The sequence below is a fragment of the Heterodontus francisci genome, chromosome 33 (genome assembly GCF_036365525.1).
Source record: "Heterodontus francisci isolate sHetFra1 chromosome 33, sHetFra1.hap1, whole genome shotgun sequence".
In the NCBI taxonomy this organism is placed as follows: Eukaryota; Metazoa; Chordata; class Chondrichthyes; order Heterodontiformes; family Heterodontidae; genus Heterodontus; species Heterodontus francisci.
The window spans coordinates 56,466,201-56,487,431 of NC_090403.1; the positions used below are offsets into that span (position 1 = coordinate 56,466,201).

At 48.1% G+C, this 21,231-nt stretch overlaps 2 protein-coding genes across 2 annotated transcripts in view; both read left to right on the plus strand.

The window, feature by feature from the left end:
- The window catches only part of smarce1 (SWI/SNF related, matrix associated, actin dependent regulator of chromatin, subfamily e, member 1), a 490,930-nt gene that overhangs the window by 336,120 nt on the left and 133,579 nt on the right, over positions 1–21,231 (plus strand). The window lies entirely within an intron of this gene.
- krt222 (keratin 222) overlaps positions 4,270–21,231 on the plus strand; it is a 44,361-nt gene continuing 27,399 nt past the window's right edge. Inside the window, exons 1-2 of the mRNA XM_068013032.1 lie at positions 4,270–4,389; positions 4,588–4,716. Coding sequence (XP_067869133.1) covers positions 4,270–4,389; positions 4,588–4,716 — 249 coding nt within the window. The remainder of the gene's footprint in view (positions 4,390–4,587; positions 4,717–21,231) is intronic.

Below are 21,231 nucleotides of genomic sequence, written 5' to 3' on the forward strand. Positions count from 1 at the left end.
CGAACCCGGGTCCCTGGAGCTGTGAGGCTGCGGTGCTAACCACTGCGCCACTGTGCCGCCACATAAGTTGTGGTTTCGATCTCCAGTCTGTGTGGAATTTGCCACTCTGAAGCAGAGTAACAGTGGGGGTGTCCCAGTGAGCTTCCGTGTTCTGAGCAAATGATTGCTGTGCATTCACCCCTCCTGGAAAACGCATCTGTAGATACTAGTGCAGAACAGGAATGGATTTCTTTAGTTGTCTCCCATAAAAACAACAACTTGCATTTATCTCACACCTTTAATGTCGTGAAACATCCCAAGGTGCTTCACAGGAACGTTGTCAGGCAAAAATTGACAGCGAGCCAAAAAAGAAGAGATTAGGACAGGTTGGTGAAAGCGGTAGGTTTTAAAGGCCATCTTAAAGGAGGAAATCGAGGAAGGTGGAGAGTGGGGAGATTAACCCCTGCCACCAGCACTGAGAGGAGAGAAGGGTCATTGGCAGCAAAACAGATTTGCCAACTCTGGTTGAACACATCCCTGGAGGTTTCATCACATGACCTCCTGCCTCCACCAGCTCGCCCCCCAAGATCCTGTCATTGGATATCCAACATGTCCATCCTCACAGGACACGGCCTTCAGCACCAATGGGAAAGCGAACAGACTCCATGATACAATTTGATGATGTGTGACTGATATTGGAACAGCCTTTTCTGCCATCCTCAAAATATATAAGTAATAAACAAAATTGTTCAAAGAATTTAAAAAAAAACTTTTATTTAATATCCCAAAGATGTTTCTCCCAGATTTTACTTACAGAAGTATCCTTGAACAGAGGAAATAGGAGCAGGAGTGGGTCATTCGGCCTAGATTAATCTTTAATTCCTGGACACTCCAGGGCATTCCTGGAAAGTTGGCAACCCACATCCAGACTGAGAGAGGAGTGGGACTGTGCTGGAGAAGTGGGGATGTACCCAGTTTGCCGCGCTCTTGTTCTGGTATCCTGGCCCAAAACACTGATGGTACAACACATGACACTTGGGTGAGGTAACACAGTGTTGTCCCAACCGGTGCAACATCCAGTGTTTATACAACACCCTTAAAGTGGTGGAAACAGAGGATGCGGTAGTATAGTGTATGTTACTGGATCAGTAATCCAGAGGCTTGTATTAATAATCCAGTTATGAATATGAGTTCAAATCCCATTGAAGCAGGTTGAGAATGAAATTCAGTTTTAAAACTCTGGAAATAAGAAAAAAACTGGTGTCAGTAAAACTGGCCGTGAAACTGTTGTAAACCCCTACCTGACTCACACTGATGTCCTTCAGCAAAGAAGACCTTTGGAATACAGAAGCTGAAACCAGTTTTTTTTTACAGATTTAAATAAAACTGGGCACAAACTTTTCAAACTACCACAGTGGATTACCATTCACGAGATGTGGGTGTCACTGGCAAGGCCAGCATTTATTACCTACCCCTAATTGCCCTTTACCTGAGTAGCTTGCTGGACCATTTCAGAGGGCAGTTATATGTTTGTGAGTCAGGAGTCACATACTGGCCAGACCAGGTCAGGACGACAGATTTCCTTCTCCAAGGGACGTTAGTGAACTAGATAGGCTTTTTCAACAGTCCAGTGATTTCATAGTCACCATTAATGAGACTAGCTTTTAATTCCCAATTTATTTAATTAACTGGATTTAAATTCCCCATCTGCAGTGGTTGGATCTGAATTCATGATTCCAGATCATTAGTCTAGGTCTGTGGATAATAACTCCAGTAACATAAGCACCAGCATCACCAGTGTGTCTCCTGCTCAAGGGAAATTCATTCAGCTTCACTGCAGTTACATCTGAGATAAGCCCAGACCAGGAATCAAATTTAAAACCTTTCAGATTTGTGTGAGTCTGTATCACATGTAGCAGGCACTAAAGAGAGCCAATACCAAGCAGTTTTACACACTAATATGGCAATAACAATGATTAAAATAGTAACAGGGGTCGGCTACGTGTCCGTAAACGGACACCAGTGTCCGGGGCAAAAATTTTGAGATCCGTGATCATTTTAAATGTTTTGCTCCAAGCCTTTAAACTTGTGTTTTAAAATAACCTAGAAAGCAGGTTATTTTAAAACTGGGTTATCCAGCATACAGCTTGTGGAAGGTTTCCATGCAGACTGTCAACCTGTGTGACTGACAGGGGACTGCCCATGGCTCAGCTTTGATTGACGTCTTTCCTATTAAAGTTTACATCAGGCAGAGGTGGGTAGGCAGGACCTGCACCTGACAGATGGCAGCTGTCTGTCTGTGATTGCTCAGTGTTTGTGACTGACAGCGGGCTGCCTGTGCTGAATGAGCGCTGATTGGCGGTTCGTGGCACAGGCTGCTGGGATCGGCCGCCCCTGCTGTTTCTGTGTGGTTTAGAGAGTGAGTGGGAATGGCTACAGTGGGGAAGAGGGGGAGAGAGAGGCTGAGGGGAGAGCAGGAAGCAGGTCAGTACACTGTTAGAGGCAGAGGGCAGAGTGGCGCAGTGCTGAGGGAGCACACTGACAGTCAGGTAACCCTTTAAACAAGCACCAGTCTGGGGAGCAGAGGGAGGGAGACAGAGAGGAGAGAGAGAGAGAGGAGAAAGATAGACACAGAGAGGGAGAGAGAGAGAAGAGAAAGAGATCAGGATCACTCCTGACAGATGGACAGCAATCCGAATTCTCCGCATCGCTACATCAGGTGCGCGGGCAGACATTGACTGCTTGTGTAAACAAAAACAATGCCAGATATCTCACTAAAAAGGGAGAAATGTGTTTTGAATTGGACTGTGTTTTGATGGCATTAGGTTGGTTATACACTTTATACAGAAATTAATTGCCCCCATATCTGTGGCTGAGTCATTAAATTTGTCAAATGTCCGTGGTGCAACATGTTGGTGCCAATTCTTGAATAGTAACCATGGCAAACACAATTAAACAAAAAGAAAAAGAGCCTCTTCCATATTTAAATCAACTTTTCATTCCCTTTCCCTGAACTCTGCTTTCCCCATGTCGTACATTGTCCACACACAGAGCTCTCTGCTCCCAGGTCTCTCCTCTTGCTGATCTGAAACCAGCAGCACCAGAAAGGCTGAGCGTTAACACACTTTCCAATTCTCATCTGATCAGTCCCTCCTGGCCATGGCAAGGCTGAGATAGGGCACTCAGCGGCTTGCAAGTGTAACACAGTTGGGAGCTGCATTCAACCACTCAATGGCATTCCAAACTCACCTATTAAAGGGCAATACTGCTTTACAAACATCACTTCAGGTCTCAAAATAATACCTTTTATTGCAATCAAAATACATAACTATAAGAAATGGGCATAGTGCTGACAGCTGAGTTTATGTGTGTGTTAAGCTTTGCTCAGTGGCTAGCACTCTCCCACCAGAGTCCAAAGTTGTGGGTTTAAGGCTCACTCCAGGAAGCACGTAATCCTGGTTGGTACACCTAGTGCAGTACTGAGAGAGCTGCACTGTCAGAGGTACCGTCTTTCAGATGAGGCGTTAAACCCAGGTCCCTGACTGGTCTGCCCTCTCAGGTGGATGTAAAAGGTCCCAGGGCACAATTCTGAAGAGGATCAAGGGAACTATCAGCCAATGTTTATCATCCAAACCAAAACTTAAAAAGATAATCTAGTCATTATCATGTTACTGTTCATGAGAACTTGTAAGTAATTTAAATTTATATTTCCTACAAAATAACAGTGCAACTGCACTTCACAAAAGGTACTTCATTGGTCCTGAAATCATGAAAAGCGCTATAGAAATGCAGGTTCTTTCAAGTGTGTGCAAACAAATATTTGTAGACCTCCATATGCTGCTGTGCGCTTGGTTTTTGTGTAGAAATTTGTACACGCATATTTCTAAACAATAGTGTAAGAGTTTGTGTGTGAACAAACCAGTAAACTGATAGTGAGACACAACACTAAAAATACAAGCTGCTGCTGAGCAGCAAATTGAATCCCAAGTGTCCCGATAGGCTGCATGATTTTAAACTGCACAATATTAAATCACTCACACCTGTCAGTCTGTGCACGACCGGGCTATAAGACCATTGACTGTCACTGAGTTTACAATGGGTTAAGGTTGGATGTGTTAGCTGAGCTGAGTGTTAGTGTTTTTTTGATTCAGTGATTTTGAGGGCAGTATCGCTTTATTCTAATGATGCTGTTTGTGTCCTGCAGCAGGTCTGTGCTCTGTAGACTTTGGCAGCCTCGTTCTGTGTGGAGGTACTATGGATTAAATACAGACAAACAACCCAGTTACTGCCATGGAGAATGGAAGTAGAAGAGGAATGGAATTGTCCCAGCTGCTGACAGACATCAAGAAGCATTATGAAAAGATTATACAGAGGAATTGGATGGAGTTAGAAGCCTGCATCAGCACGCAGGTATATTTCTTTGCACAAGGCCTCTGTCTCGGTGATAAAGGCTGCATAGGAAGATGATTACCTCATTGCAATACTGGGCTCTGATTTCCATCCTCTTTAAAGTGTCTGAAATGTGACAGCAGATATGCGGTATTACAAACGCACAATCGGAAATGCTAGCGCACTGTGTTGGTTATTTTTCATTATCTCTTTCTGTAGCTACTGGATGCCAGTGATGCGGAGATGAATAAGGATGAAGATTCTCTGCAGGCTGCCAGGGCAGAGCTAAATGATGCCAGGCGTCAATGGCAAAGCCTCCAGGTGGAAATGGAATCTCTCTATGCTTTGGTAAGAGTGACTGCAAGATATTGATTAGAACTATTTTAAAAAATTGTTCCTCAGTAATTTAATGCCTTGACTCCTGATTTCAATGTTGTCCCATGAGTACCTTTCACTGTCCAGTATCTCACTCAAAAGGCCATTCTTCATGGAGGACCATTGACAGAGTACAGCAATTCCACGTAGTTGGCATCACAACCCACTGAACTCTTCTTCATCCATTGTTCTTATATGCTCACTTTCCCGCAATGATGACTAGTCAGTGATCAGGAGGGCCCCCCCAGCTGATTCACTGCTGTTGCAATCCAGGGTCACTGAGTCTAACTCTAACACTTCGACTATGGGCCCAACCGAGATCAATCAACTTAACATTAGTCAACACTATTCCTATCCCTGATTGACATTCCGTGACTCCTTAAGGTGTGAGGTTTGCACAGTTAACATCCACTGTCTCCCCAAGTACACTTACCTCACCTTCTGAGGAGGGCATTCAAATGCCAGCATGACTCAGTATCTTCAGGTGAAGGAAATGGGAGAGAGGGCAAAGGGCATGTTATACAAGCATGGCATCTCCTCATATGGGAGTAGCAAGACTATACATGGAAACCTAGTCTTTGACATAATGCTGCCAGTCCAGCCCCACTGTCCATGCTTTGAAGACTAACAGACTGGGCTCCAATACAGGTGGACTCAGACTCCGGTCATTCTGTCTGGAGGTAGTATGGATTAAATACAGACAAACAAACAATCAGGGATGGCGAACATTTAAAAATGCCAAGTTCACTGCAGCACCCAAAATAGAAAGACAGCTTAACATGTTGGGAGGATCCTTTCATCAGACTTCATCCCAAGATCTCCATCCGCCCTCCCAACTCAGGGTGTTCCAAGCTGTTGCACTGGTTTCAGGGAGTCCTGCTCCATTATCCTAGTGTCAGCTCTTCCCCGGTTACAGAGATTAACAGCACAGAAACAGACCATTCGGCCCAACATGGCAATGCTGGTCTTTATGTCCTACGCAAGCCTCCTCATCTCAGCCATTCAGCATTCGCTCTCACCCAGCATCATTCTCCATCAGGTGACAGGTTAAAGTGCAGCAGAGCATCTATCGGCCAATCATAGGATTCCGGACCAAATGGGCAGAGTCAGGTCTGAAACCAGGTAATCAGGGAGCGGGAGGGGCTGCGAGTGGGGGAGGGGTGGCTGCGAGTGGGGGAGGGGTGGCTGCGAGTGGGGGAGGGACTGCAAGTGGGGGAGGGACTGCGAGTGGGGGAGGGGTAAGTGGAGGAGGGGCTGTGATTGGGGGAGGGGCTGTGATTGGGGGAGGGGTGAGTGTGGTTACACCAGATATTTGAAAGACATCAAAAATAAAGTGAATTGGAATCAAAGCGTCTTAAGATCATCAGAAAAAGAACCGAGGGCGAGATAAGGAAAGTTTCTTTTACCAAGCGAGTTGCTGTGATCTGGAACGTGCTGCCTGAAAGGCGGTGGAAACAAATTCAGCAGTAATTTTCAAAATGGAATTGGATAAGTACTTGAAGGGAAAAAAATTGCATGGCTATGGGGAAAGATTGGGCGAGTTGGACCAATTGGATTGCTCTTTCAAAGAGCCAGCATAGGTATTATGGGTCAAGTGGCCTCATTCTGTGCTGTAAGATTCTATGATTGTTTAGGGTCTGTAGGAGGTAACTTGGCTGCAACAAACTGACTTCCTCTCAAAATATTAACTCTCCACTAACAAACTCTTTGCTGGATTTGTAAATTGGATGATAAATATTCTATTAATGGAGGAGATGATGGCGTCAGGGTGATGTCACTGAACTAGTAATCCAGAGGCCTTAGCTGGTGCCCTGGGGACACGCGTTCAAATCCCACCAGAGCAGCTGCTGGAATTTCAATTCAATCAATACAAAATCAGGAATTGAAAGCTCGTCTCAGTAATGGTGAAATGAAACTATCATCAGCTGTTATAAAAACGAATGTCCTTTAAGGAAGGAAATCTGCCATCTTTATCTGGTCTGGCCTACATGTAACTCCAGATCCATGGCAATGTGTTTGACTCTGAACCACCCTCTGAAATGGCCTAGTGAGCCATTCAGTTGTCAAGGGCAATTAGGGATGGACAACAATTGCTGACCTTGGCAATGACGCCCACATCCCATAACAGGATAAAAAGGATCTTTACATTGCAGTTTTAATGCACATGTATTCATCTGCTGCTAAACTGCAGCTGCGCATTACCTGGCTTTCCCCCTTTAAGGCCAAAAAACCCTAACTGCTATTAATAAGGCCATCCTGCGCTGACTTCAATTCCACCTCCTGTTAGACACAGGTCTATTCGCATGTGATTCATTCCCTGTAAATGGTCAGCAATAGGAGGTCACTCGCTTTCTCTTTTACTATTGAAGTTGTATTAATCTGCAGTAAAGTGTGTTGGGTTGGAAATGTTTATTTATAATATGATCGAAGCTGTACATCTGTGTTCCCTCCCTCCTAACCTTTTAAATATGTTCCTATGACCACTTTTATAATAGAAACTCCCCATGTAAACTTCTCACATTGTAATTGCACCCTTCCTGCCAGTTCATCCCCTGCCTGTTCAGCAATATGTAATATATAATATCAAAAAGAAAACAAACAACATGCATTTCTATGGCACCTTTCAGAATCTCAGGATGTTCCAAAGCGTTTTACAGCCAGTGACGTACTTTTTTGCAGTGTGGTCACTGTATGTAGGAAACATGGCAACCAATTTGTGCACAGCAAGCACCCACAAACAACAATGTGATAATGACCAGTTAATCTGTTTCAATGATATTGGCTGAGGGATATATATTTGTGAGGACCGCAGGGAGAACTCCCCTTCTCCTCCTTCAAGTAGTGCCATGGCATCTTTTACTTTTACCTAAAAGGACAGATGGGGCCTCAGATTAACATCTCATCTGAAAGACAGCACATCCAACAGTGCAGCACTCCTTTAGTACTGACCCTGCAACAGTGCAGCACTCCCTCAGTACTGACCCTCCCAAAGTGCAGCGCTCCCTCAGTACTGACCCTCCAACAGTGCAGCACTCCTTTAGTACTGACCCTGCGACAGTGCAGCACTCCCTCAGTACTGACCCTCCAACAGGGCAGCGCTCTTTCAGTACTGACCCTCCGACAGGGCAGCATTCCCTCAGTACTGACCCTCTGACAGTGCAGCACCTCCTCAGTACTGACCCTCCAACAGGGCAGCGCTCTTTCAGTACTGACCCTCTGACAGTGCAGCATTCCCTCAGTACTGACCCTCTGACAGTACAGCACTCCCTCTGTACTGACCCTCCGACAGTGCAGCATTCCCTCAGTACTGACCCTCCGACAGTGCAGCACTCCCTCAGTACTGACCCTCCAACAGTACAGCACTCCCTCAGTACTGACCCTCCAACAGTGCAGCACTCCCTCAGTACTGACCCTCCGACAGCACAACACTCCCTCAGCACTGACCCTCCGACAGTGCAGCGCTCCCTCAGTACTGACCCTCCGACAGTGCAGCTCTCCTTCAGTACTGACCCTCTGACAGTGCAGCACCTCCTCAGTACTGACCCTCCAACAGGGCAGCATTCCCTCAGTACTGACCCTCCGACAGTGCAGCGCTCCCTCAGTACTGGCCCTCCGACAGTGCAGCTCTCCCTCAGTACTGACCCTCTGACAGTGCAGCACCTCCTCAGTACTGACCCTCCGACAGTGCAGCACTCCCTCAGTACTGACCCTCCGACAGTGCAGCACTCCCTCAGTACTGACCCTCTGACAGTGCAGCACTCCCTCAGTACTGACCCTCCGACAGTGCAGCGCTCCCTCAGTACTGACCTTCCGACAGTGCAGCGCTCCCTCAGTACTGACCCTCCGACAGTGCAGCTCTCCCTCAGTACTGACCCTCTGACAGTGCAGCATTCCCTCAGTACTGACCCTCCAACGGGGCAGCGCTCTTTCAGTACTGACCCTCCGACAGTGCAGCATTCCCTCAGTACTGACCCTCTGACAGTGCAGCACCTCCTCAGTACTGACCCTCCAACAGGGCAGCATTCCCTCAGTACTGACCCTCCGACAGTGCAGCACTCCTTCAGTACTGACCCTCCGACAGTGCAGCACTGCCTCAGTACTGACCGACAGTGCAGCACTCCCTCAGTAATGACCCTCTGACAGTACGGCACTCCCTCAGTACTGACCCTCCGACAGTGCAGCACTCCCTCAGTACTGACCCTCTGACAGTGCAGCACTCCCTCAGTACTGACCCTCCGACAGTGCAGCACTCCCTCAGTACTGACCCTCCGACAGTGCAGCACCCCCTCAGTACTGGGTGGCACAGTGGTTCGCACTGCAGCCTCACAGCTCCAGCGACCCGGGTTCAATTCTGGGTACTGCCTGTGCAGAGTTTGCAAGTTCTCCCTGTGACTGTGGGTTTCCGCCGGGTGCTCCGGTTTCCTCCCACAGCCAAAGACTTGCAGGTTGATAGGTTAATTGGCCATTGTAAATTGCCCCTAGTGTAGGTAGGTGGTAGGGAATATGGGATTACTGCAGGGTTAGCATAAACGGGTGGTTGTTGGTTGGCACAGACTCGGTGGGCCGAAGGGGCTGTTTCAGTGCTGTATCTCTAAATAACTAAAATAAATACTGCCCCTTTGACAGTACAATACTTCTTCAGTACTGCTCCTCCAAAAATACAGTGTTCCCTCAGTACTGATTCTCTGACAGTGCGGGCCTCCCTCAGTACCGACCCTCCGACAGTGCAGTTCTCCCTGAGTACTGACCCTCTGACAGTGGAGCACTCCCTCAGTACTGCACTGGGAGTGTCTGCCTCTTTTAAGTGTTTGAGCCTCTGAAGTGAACTTGAATCCACAGCCTCTGACCCTGAGGTGAGGCCGCTAGCTACTGAGCCATGACTGACATGTGTATAATATATCTTAATCTTAATCTTATATATCTCTGAATGCCAAAGGGATCAAGGGATATGGGGAGAAAGCGGGAACAGGGTACCAAATTAGATGATCAGCCATGATCTTTTTTGAATGGGGGAGCAGGCCCGAAGGGCCGAATGGCCTACTCCGGCTCCTATTTTCTATATTTCTATATTTTATATATATGTGATCTGACAGTGAGCTGGAGGCCATGTGCTGGGGAAAGTGTGATTGTAAAAAGTTACAGCAAATAAGTGTGTACAGGAATTGCAGACTCTGCACAAATCTTTTTCTGTATGATGTAGATATATTAGGGGATGTCCTGTGTCCTGAGAGCAACTGGAGCACACAATATTTAGCTGTAAATCTGGTCCCTTTAAGACTCTGCTTTTAAAGGCAGTTAATTAGAATTCTGGATACTGCTGAGGTCAAGCAGACAACAGTTTTAACTGCTTGTAAATTTCAGGCTCCAGGTCAGTGAATAGATTTCTCTTATTTTCAAGATTGATTTGCACAAAATACGACATAGATTGCTTGACTGACATGTGGTTGACACGACTTTTATATTCTAGCAACATCTTATTTAAATGTGAGAGATGAGCTGACTGGCAGCGACTGGTGTCAGGAAATCCAGTATTCGTCCTGTAATTCATCCTTCAACTTACCATGAGCAGCATCACAGGAGATTTACTAGAATATAAAAGTCTTGTGTCGACCACATGTCAGTCAAGCACCCTCCGTCATATACTGTGCAAAACAATCTTGAAAATCATCAAATAGGAATATAAGAACAGGAGGAGGCAATTCAGCCCTTCAAGCCTGTTCCGCCATTCAATGAAATCGTGGCTGAAAAGTATCCTAACTTCATCCAGCCGCCTTGGCTTGACATCCATTTATACCCTTGGCTGGATCTACGTGGGGTGCTGAACCTCAGCCCTTACCCTATCATACTCAGCAGCAGAGTACTGTGCACCTGTCTGGCATAGGTCATCACACACACATTTTGTTGATACTCAATTGAATGCAAAATTGCGCATCATAACTGAAACCGTCCACTCAGCACCCCTCCCCTGGCTTCCTGTCCTCACAAACATCATTTCCCCACATATCCGCCGACTGTCAAAAGCCCACAAGCTGGTTAAAACCATCCGTGCTGCACCTTACCTATCACTCCTCGTAATGACATGTTCAATCCACCTACTGCCGCCTTCCATCTCAGTGCCCCATATGGAGCAACCTTCCTGAGCAAGATCTACCAGCCGACATCCTTTGGATCAAGGAATGAGAAACATGGGAAGTCACTAACAAGTTCCTTGTGACAAACCCCATCTTTTGAATGGCAGGCTTTGAGCTACCACGGCAAGAGTAGGCCTTGCTAAACAGGTTTAGGACAAGCCAAGGACCCTGTGCAGCCAACTTCCACTGCTGGGGCCTCAGTACGAACCCCCTTATGCATTTGTGGAGAGACACAAACAATGCTGCACATTACCGAGAAGCATCCCCTCCACAGACTAAGTGGCAGACTAAACTCAACAAATGAGAAAGCTATCGCTTGGCTCCGTGGATTTGCATTAGCTTAATAAATAAATACCCTTGGCTAAGAAAAATCTATCAGTGTCAGATTTAAAATTATTAATTGAGCTTGCATCCATAGCTTTTTGTTTCACATTTATACCACCTTTAGCGTGAAGGAATGCTAACTTACTCCCTGAACAGCCTGGCTCTGATTTTAAGGTCATGGCCCCGAGTCCAAGACTGTCCCACCAGCAGAAAAAAATGATCTCTCTGTATCCTATCTATTCCTTTCACAATCCTAACATTCTCTATCAAATCACCCCTTAACCTTCTATATTCCAGGGAATACAAGCCTAGTTTCTGTACTTTTTTCTCATAATCTAACCCTTGGAGCTCTGGTAACATTCTGGTGAATCTGCACTGCCCTTCTTCCAAGGCCAATATATCCTTTCTGAGCTGTGATGCCCAGAACTGTACCCAGTGCTCCAGATGTGGTCTAACCAGACCGTTGTACAGCTGTAGCAAAACCTCCTCCCCATTATATTCTAGCCCTCTAATTATAAACGGTAACATTCCATTAGCTTTTTGATTATATTTTATACCTGACTACTAAATCCCTTTAAACCCCCTTTAAACTTTAAATCTGTTCTTAGATTTTCACCAGTTATAAAATAATTGAACTATCCCATTTTGGTCCAAAGTTGATGACATCATACTGCCCTGTATTGAAATCCATCTGCCACAGTTTTGCGTTAATCAATTAATGTCTATTTGTAATTTGATACTCCCAATTACAGTATTTACTATACCACCAATCTTTGTGCCATCAGTAAACTGTTATGTTATCCAAGTCATTAATAAATATAGTGTATAATTGAGGCCCCATCTCCGATCCTTGTAGGGCACCTGTAAACATCGCCTTCCAATTCAAGGAGATACCCATTATTCCTTCTCTCTGTTTTCTACTGCCCAGCCAATCTCCTAACCTGGCCAATAATTTACCTTTAATTCCATGAGCTTTAATTTTTGCCAACAGTCTCCAATGTGGAACCTTATTGAATGCCTTCTGGATGTCCATATAAACAACATCCATAGACATTCCCCTGTCCACTGCTTCAGTTACTTCCTCAAAAAATTCAGTCAGGTTCATTAGACATTGTACAAATCCATGTTGACACTCACTAATCAACAGAAATTTCTCGGAGGTCTGTCACTGTGTCCGCAATTATAGATTCCAATAACTTCCCTACAAGGCGATGACGTAGTGGTATTGACACTGGACTAGTAATCCAGAGACCCGGGGTATTGTTCTGGGGACATGGGTTCGAATCCCACCACAGCAGATGGTGGAATTTGAATTCAATTAATAAATCTAGTCTAAATAAATCTAAAGCCCGTCTAATGATGGCCTTGAAACCATTGCTGATTGTTGGAAAAACCCATCTGGTTCACTAATGTCCTTTAGGGAAGGAAATCTGCTGTCCTTACCTGGTCTGGCCTACATGTTACTCCGGACCCACAGCAATGTGGTTAACTCTTACATGCCCTCTGAAATGGCCTAGCAAACCACTCAGTTGTATCTAACCGCTACGAAGTCAATAAAAAGGAATGAAACCGGACGGGCCACCCGGCATCGACCTAGGCACCGGACACGACAACGGCAAACCCAGCCCTGTCGACCCAGCAAAGTCCTCCTTACTAACATCTGGGGGCTTGTGTCAAAGTTGGGAGAGCTGTCCCACAGACTAGTCAAGCAACAGCCTGACATAGTCATACCCACGGAATCATACCTTACAGACAATGTCCCAGACACCACCATCACCATCCCCGGGTATGTCCTGTCCCACCGGCAGGACAGACCCAGCAGAGCTGGCAGCACAGTGGTATACAGTCGGGAGGGAGTTGCCCTGGGAGTCCTCAACATCGACTCTGGACCCCATGAAGTCGCATGGCACCAGGTCAAACATGGACAAGGAAACCTCCTACTGATTACCACCTACCGCCCTCCCTCAACTGATGAGTCAGTACTCCTCCATGTTGAACACGACTTGGAGGAAGCACTGAGGGTGGCAAGGGTGCAGAATGTACTCTGGGTGGGGGACTTCAATGTCCATCACTAAGAGTGGCTCGGTAGCACCACTACTGACTGAGCTGGCCGAGTCCTAAAGGACACAGCTGCTAGACTGGGTCTGCGGCAGGTGGTGGGGGAACCAACACGAGGGAAAAACATACTTGACCTCGTCCTCACCAATCTGCCTGCCGCAGATGCATCTGTCCATGACAGTATTGGTAGGAGTGACCACCGCACAGTCCTTGTGGAGACGAAGTCCCGTCTTCACATTGAGGATACCGTCCATCGTGTTGTGTGGCACTGTCACCGTGCTAAATGGGATAGATTTCAAAGAGATCTAGCAATGCAAAATTGGTGCATCCATGAGGTGCTGTGGGCCATCAGCAGCAGCAGAATTGTATTCAACCACAATCTGTAACCTCATGGCCTGGCATATCCCCCACTCTACCATTACCATCAAGCCAGGAGACCAACCCTGGTTCAATGAAGAGTGCAGTAGGGCATGCCAGGAGCAGCACCAGGCATACCTCACAATGAGGTGTCAACCTGATGAAGCTTCAACCCAGGACTACTTGCGTGCCAAACTGCACAAGCAGCATGCGATAGACAGAGCTAAGCGATCCCATAACCAACGGATCAGATCTAAGCTCTGCAGTCCTGCCACATCCAGCCGTGAATGGTGGTGGACAATTAAACAACTAACTGGAGGAGGAGGCTTCACAAATATCCCCATCCTCAATGATGGGGGAGCCCAGCACATCAGTGCGAAAGATAAGGCTGAAGCATTTGCAACAATCTTCAGCCAGAAGTGCCGAGTTGATGATCCATCTCGGTCTCCTCCTGAAGTCCCCAGCATCACAGATGCCAGACCTCAACCAATTCGATTCACTCCACGTGATATCAATTAACGACTGAAGGCACTGGATACTGCAAAGGCTATGGGCCCTGACAATATTCCGGCAATAGTACTGAGGACCTGTGCTCCAGAACTTGCCGCGCCCCTAGCCAAGCTGTTCCAGTACAGCTACAACACTGGCATCTACCCTGCAATGTGGAAAATTGCCCAGGTATGTCCTGTACACAAAAAGCAGGACAAGTCCAACCCGGCCAATTAGCACCCCATCAGTTTACTGGGATGGCAGGATTGTCCTACGAGGAGAGTTTGAGGAGACTGGTCCTGTATTTTCTTTTAGAGATACAGCACTGAAACAGGCCCTTCGGCCCACCGAGTCTGTGCCGAACATCAACCACCCATTTATACTAATCCTACACTAATCCCATATTCCTACCAAACATCCCCACCTGTCCCTATATTTCCCTACCACCTACCTATACTAGTGACAATTTATAATGGCCAATTTACCTATCAACCTGCAAGTCTTTTGGCTTGTGGGAGGAAACCAGAGCACCCGGAGAAAACCCACGCAGACACAGGGAGAACTTGCAAACTCCACACAGGCAGTACCCAGAATCGAACCCGGGATCCTGGAGCTGTGAGGCTGCGGTGCTAACCACTGTGCCACTGTGCCGCCCGTATTGTCAAGAGTTTAGGTGCAGTACACCGAGGGGTTAACACTAGACTTGGTCCCGCCGGGCCGCGGTCTTCAGGATCAGTATCACCAGCGGCCGGAGCCACGATGGGGCCGTGTTGGAGCCGGAGTGCCCGGACTGGGGCGACGATGAGCACATGGCCTTCCTGTTGGCGAACAAGGGATGGCTCCACATGCAAGCATTTACACCCCCTTACATCCACTTCCCCCCCAGCACCTCCCTTCCCCCGCACCCCCTTCCCCCCATCCCATCCTACTTTGCACTCCCTTCCCCCCATCTCCCCGCCTCGCACCTCCTTCACCCCCACCACCTCCCACCTCGCACCTCCTTCCTCCCACTCCTCCCCCCTCGCACGCCCTTTCCCCCCACCCCCTTGCACCTCCTTCCACCCACCCCCCCTCCCTCGCACCCCCTGCCCCCCACCCCCTTGCACCTCTTTCCTCCCACTCCCTCCCCCCCTCGCACCCCCTTCACCCCAGCCCTCCCTTGCACCCCCTTCCCTCCACTCCCTTCCCCCCTCGCACCCCCTTCCCCTTCCCCCACCCCTTCCCTGCCTGCACCCCCTACCCCCACAACCCCACCCCCTCTCACCTACCCCCCCAACCCCACCACCCTCGCACCCCCTTCCCCCAGCCCCACCCCCCTTGCACTCCCTTCCCCAACCCCACCCCCTCTCGCACCCCCTTCCCCCAGCCCCACCCCCCTCGCACTCCCTTCCCCAACCCCACCCCCTCTCGCACCCCCTTCCCCCAAACCCCTCCCCCCTGACACTCCCTTCCCCCCGCCCCCTCACACCCCCTCCTTCTCCCCTCCCCCCTTCCCTCTCCCTCCATGAAATCGCACAGTTTACTTGTTAGGGCCCCTGCTCAGGGATAGGAGCTAACAACCCCACTCCCTTGTGGGTGTCTCGGGAGAAATTAAGGCTAAGGGAGTAAACCCTAACTGAAAATCCGGAACGGAACCCCTAAGGCGGTCATGTGTCACCTTTGGCATGTTTTCTGCAGTTTCTGCAGCCATACCGGTGCCAAACATCGTGCTCTGCACTCCTTTGGGTTTTTGACTCTTGGGCAACTCACAACCTCCATACATTCTGCCCAGGTATGCGCCATGGAGAGGTCACTCCATAGTCACCTCACAGCGACCAAAACAACATGGAAGGGAGCAGTTACGGGTTTTAAGTCCAGCTCAGCACGACAGAAAAAGGAAAGAAGGTACCAGCTCTTCGTTTTGCAAGCTGGAATGTCAGAACTATGTGTCCTGGACTGTTGATCAACGACTCTCCGAAGACCACCATCATTAACAAGGAGCTCAGGAGACTCAATGTGGACATTGCAGCACTTCAGGAGACATGCCTTCCTGCGAGCAGATCTCTAAGAGAGCAAGACTACACCTTCTACTGGCAGGGCAGGGATCCTGAAGAACCAAGACAGCATGGAGTGGGCTTCGCCATCAGAAACTCTTTGCTCAGCATGATAGAGCCTCCCTCAAATGGCTCGGAACGCATACTGTCCATCCGACTGCTCACCGCCTCTGGTCCAGTACACCTACTCAGCATCTATGCTCCAACACTCTGCTCCCCACCTGAAGTTAAAGACCAGTTCTACGAGGAACTCCATAATATCATTAGTAGCATTCCTAATACTGAACATTTGTTCCTGCTGGGGGACTTTAATGCCAGGGTTGGGGCCGACCATGACTCATGGCCCTCCTGCCTCGGGCGCTATGGCATTGGAAGGATGAATGAGAACGGACAGAGACTGCTGGGGTTGTGTACCTATCATAACCTCAGCATCACCAACTCGTTCTTTCATACTAAACCCTGTCACCAGGTTTCATGGAGGCACCCAAGATCATGTCGTTGGCACCAGTTGGACCTTATCGTCACAAGGCGAGCCTCTATAAACTGTGTCCAAATCACACGCAGCTTCCACAGTGCGGACTGCGACACCGACCACTCCCTGGTGTGCAACAAAGTTAGACTCAAAACAAAGAAGTTACATCACTCCAAACAAAAGGGCCGCCTGCGCATCACCACTAACAGAATTTCTTATCCACAGCTGTTACATAAGTTCCTAAATTCACCTGAAAAAGCCCTTCAAAACACTCCTACAGGGGATGCAGAGACCAAGTGGGCCCACATCAGAGATGCCATCTATGACTCAGCAATGACCACCGAAGGAAAACGTGTGAAGCAGAATGCAGACTGGTTTCAATCTCACTTTGAAGAGCTGGAACCTGTCATAGCCACTAAGCGCATTGCACTGTTGAACTACAAGAAAGCCCCCAGCGAGTTAACATCCGTAGCACTTAAAGTAGCCAGAAGCGCTGCCCAAAGAACAGCCAGGCGCTGTGCAAATGACTACTGACAACACCTATGCAGTTGTATTCAGCTGGCCACCAGAAACATCAGAGGAATGTATGATGGCATTAAGAGAGCTTTTGGGCCAACCATCAAGAAGATCGCCCCCCTCAAGTCTAAATCAGGGGAAACGATCACTGACCAATGCAAGGAAATGGACCGCTGAGTGGAGCACTACCTAGAACTGTACTCCAGGGAAAATGTTGTCGCTGAGACTGCCCTCAATGCTGCCCAGTCTCTGCCAGTCATGGATGAGCTGGAAGAACAGCCAACACAATTGGAACTCAATGATGCCATTGGATTCTCTAGCCAGTGGAAAAGCCCCTGGGAAGGACGGCATTACCCCTGAAATAATTAAGAGTGCTAAGCCTGCTATACTTTCAGCACTGTACGGACTGCTTTGCCTGTGCTGGGACGAGGGAGCAGTACCACAGGACATGCGCGATGCCAATATCATCACCCTCTATAAGAACAAGGGTGACCGCGGTGACTGCAACAACTACCGTGGAATCTCCCTGCTCAGCATAGTGGGGAAAGTCTTTGCTCGAGTCGCTTTAAACAGGATCCAGAAGCTGGCTGAGTGTGTCGATCCTGAGGCACAGTGTGGCTTTCGAGCAGAGAGATCCACCATTGACATGCTGTTCTCCCTTCGCCAGCTACAGGAGAAATGCCGTGAACAACAGATGCCCCTCTACGCTGCTTTCATTGATCTCACCAAAGCCTTTGACCTCGTCAGCAGATGTGGTCTCTTCAGACTACTAGCAAAGATCGGATGCCCACCAAAGCTACTGAGTATCATCACCTCATTCCATGACAATATGAAAGGCACAATTCAGCATAGCGGTGCCTCATCAGACCCCTTTCCTATCCTGAGTGGCGTGAAACAGGGCTGTGTTCTCACACCTACACTGTTTGGGATCTTCTTCTCCCTGCTGCTCTCACGTGCGTTCAAGTCTTCAGAAGAAGGAATTTTCCTCCACACAAGATCAGGGGGCAGATTGTTCAACCTTGCCCGTCTAAGAGCGAAGACCAAAGTACGGAAAGTCCTCATCAGGGAACTCCTCTTTGATGACGATGCTGCATTAACATCTCACACTGAAGAGTGTCTGCAGAGACTCATCGACGGGATTGCGGCTGCCTGCAATGAATTTGGCCTAATCATCAGCCTCAAGAAAACGAACATCATGGGACAGGACATCAGAAATGCTCCATCCATCAATATAGGCGACCACGCTCTGGAAGTGGTTCAAGAGTTCACCTACCTAGGCTCAATTATCACCAGTAACCTGTCTCTCGATGCAGAAATCAACAAGTGCATGGGAAAGGCATCCGCTGCTATGTCCAGACTGGCCAAGAGAATGTGGGAAAATGGCACACTGACATGGAACACAAAAGTCCGAGTGTTTCATGCCTGTGTCCTCAGTACCTTGCTCTACGGCAGCGAGGCCTGGACAACGTATGCCAGCCAAGAGCGACGTCTCAACGCATTCCAACTTCGCTGCTTCCGGAGAATCCTTGGCATCAGGTGGCAGGACCGTATCTCCAACACAGAAGTCCTCGAAGCGGCCAACATCCCCAGCTTATACACCCTACTGAGTCAGCGGCGCTTGAGGTGGCTTGGCCATGTGAGCCGCATGGAAGATGGCAGGATCCCCAAGGACACATTGTACAGCGAGCTCGTCACTGGTATCAGACCCACCGGCCGTCCATGTCTCCGCTTTAAAGACGTCTGCAAACGCGACATGCAGTCCTGTAACATTGATCACAAGTCGTGGGAGTCAGCGATCACCAGAGCTGGCGGGCAGCCATAAAGGCGGGGCTAAAGAGTGGCGGGTCGAAGAGACTTAGCAGTTGGCAGGAAAAAAGACAGAAGCGCAAGGAGAGAGCCAACTGTGTAACAGCCCTGACAACCAATTTTATCTGCAGCACCTGTGGAAGGGTCTGTCACTCTAGTATTGGCCTTTATAGCCACTCCAGGCGCTGCTTCACAAACCACTGACCACCTCCAGGCGCTTACCCATTGTCTCCTGAGACAAGGAGGCCAAAGAAGAAGAAGTCTACTCTCAACCATCAGTAAAGTGATGGAAGGTGTCATCAACAGTGCCATCAAGCAGCACTTGCTTAACAATAACCTGCTCAGTGACGCTTTGTTTGGGTTCCACCAGGGCTACTCAGCTCCTGACCTCATCAGAGCCTTGGTTCAAACATGGACAAAAGAGCTAAACTCAAGAGGTGAGGTGGGTGTGACTGGCCTTGACATCAAGGCAGCATTTGACCGAGTATGGCATCAAGGAGCCCTCGCAAAACTGGAGTCAATGGGAATCGGGGGAAAACTCTCCGCTGGTTGGAGTAATACCTAACGCAATGGAAGATGGTTGTGATTGTTGGAGGTCAATCATCTGAGCTCCAGGGCATCACTGTAGGAGTTCCTCAGGGTACTGTCCTAGGCCCAACCATCTTCAGCTGCTTCATCAATGACTTTCCTCAATCATGTGGTCAGAAGTGGGGATGTTCGCTGATGATTGCACAATGTTCAGCACCATTCGCAACCCCTCAGATACTGAAGCAGTCCATGTAGAAATGCAGCAAGACCTGGACAATATCCAGGCTTGGGCTGATAAGTGGCAAGTAACATTCGTGCCACACAAGTGCCAGGCAATGACCATCTCCAACAAGAGAGAATCTAGCCATCTCCGCTTGACATTCAATGGCATTACCATCGCTGAATCCCCCACTATCAACATCCTAGGGGTTACCATTGACCAGAAACTGAACTGGAGTAGCCATATAAATACCGTGGCTACAAGAGCAGGTCAGAGGCTAGGAATCCTGCGGCGAGTAACTCACCTCCTGACTCCCCAAAGCCTGTCCACCATCTACAAGGCAGAAGTCAGGAGTGTGATGGAATACTCTCCACTTGCCTGGATGGGTGCAGCTCCAACAACACTCAGGAAGCTCGACACCATCCAGGACAAAGCAGTCTGCTTGATTGGCACCCCATCCACAAACATTCACTCCCTCTACCACTGATGCGTAGTGGTAGCAGTGTGTACCATCTACAAGATGCACTGCAGCAACGTACCAAGGCTCCTTCAACAGCGCCTTCCAAACCTGCAATCTCTACCATTTAGAAGGACAAGAACAGCAAATACATGGGAACACCACCAACTGCAAGTTCCCCTCCAAGACACACACCATCCTGACTTGGAACTACATCGCCATTCCTTCACTGTCGCTGGGTCAAAATCCTGGAACTCCCTTCCTAACAGCACTGTGGGTGTACCTACCTCACATGGACTGCAGCGGTTCAAGAAGGCAGCTCACCACCACCTTCTCAAGGGCAATTAGGGATGGGCAATAAATGCTGGCCTAGCCAGCGACGCCCACATCCCATGAATGAATAAAAAAATAATAAAAAGAAAAATGTTAGACTAACAGGTCTGTAAATTCCTGGTTTGTCTTTCTCACCTTTCTTAAATAATGGAATTACATTTGCAATTTTCCAAACTAAGGAACAATTCCTGCATCAAGAGAGCTTTGGAAGAAATAGCTGTAAATCAGGAAATGGAAGGGAGGGAGGAACTCAAGAAAATTACAATCACCAGGGAAGTGGTACTGAGCAAATGGTTGGAGCTGCGGGCTGACAAGTCCCTGAGTTTCGATGGACTTCATCCTTGGGTCTTAAAAGAAGTGACTGGTGAGATAGTTGATGCATTGCTTTTGATTTTCCAAAATCCCCCAGATTCGGGAAAGATTCCATTCGCTTGGAAAATAGCGAATGTAACTCCTTTATTCAAAAAGGGAGGAAGACAGAAAGCAGGAAACTACAGGCCAGTTAGCTTAACATCTGTCATAGGGAAAATGTAGGAAGCTATTATTAAAGACATTATAGCTGGGCATTTAGAAAAATTCACGGTAATCAGGTAGAGTCAACATGGTTTTGTGAAAGGGAAATCATGTTTAACTAATTTATTGGAGTTCTTTGAAGAAGTGACATGTGCTGTGGATAAAGGGAAACTGGTGGGTGTATTGTACTTAGATTTCCAGAAGGCATTTGCTAAGGTGCCACATCAAAGGTTATTGCAGAAAATAAAAGC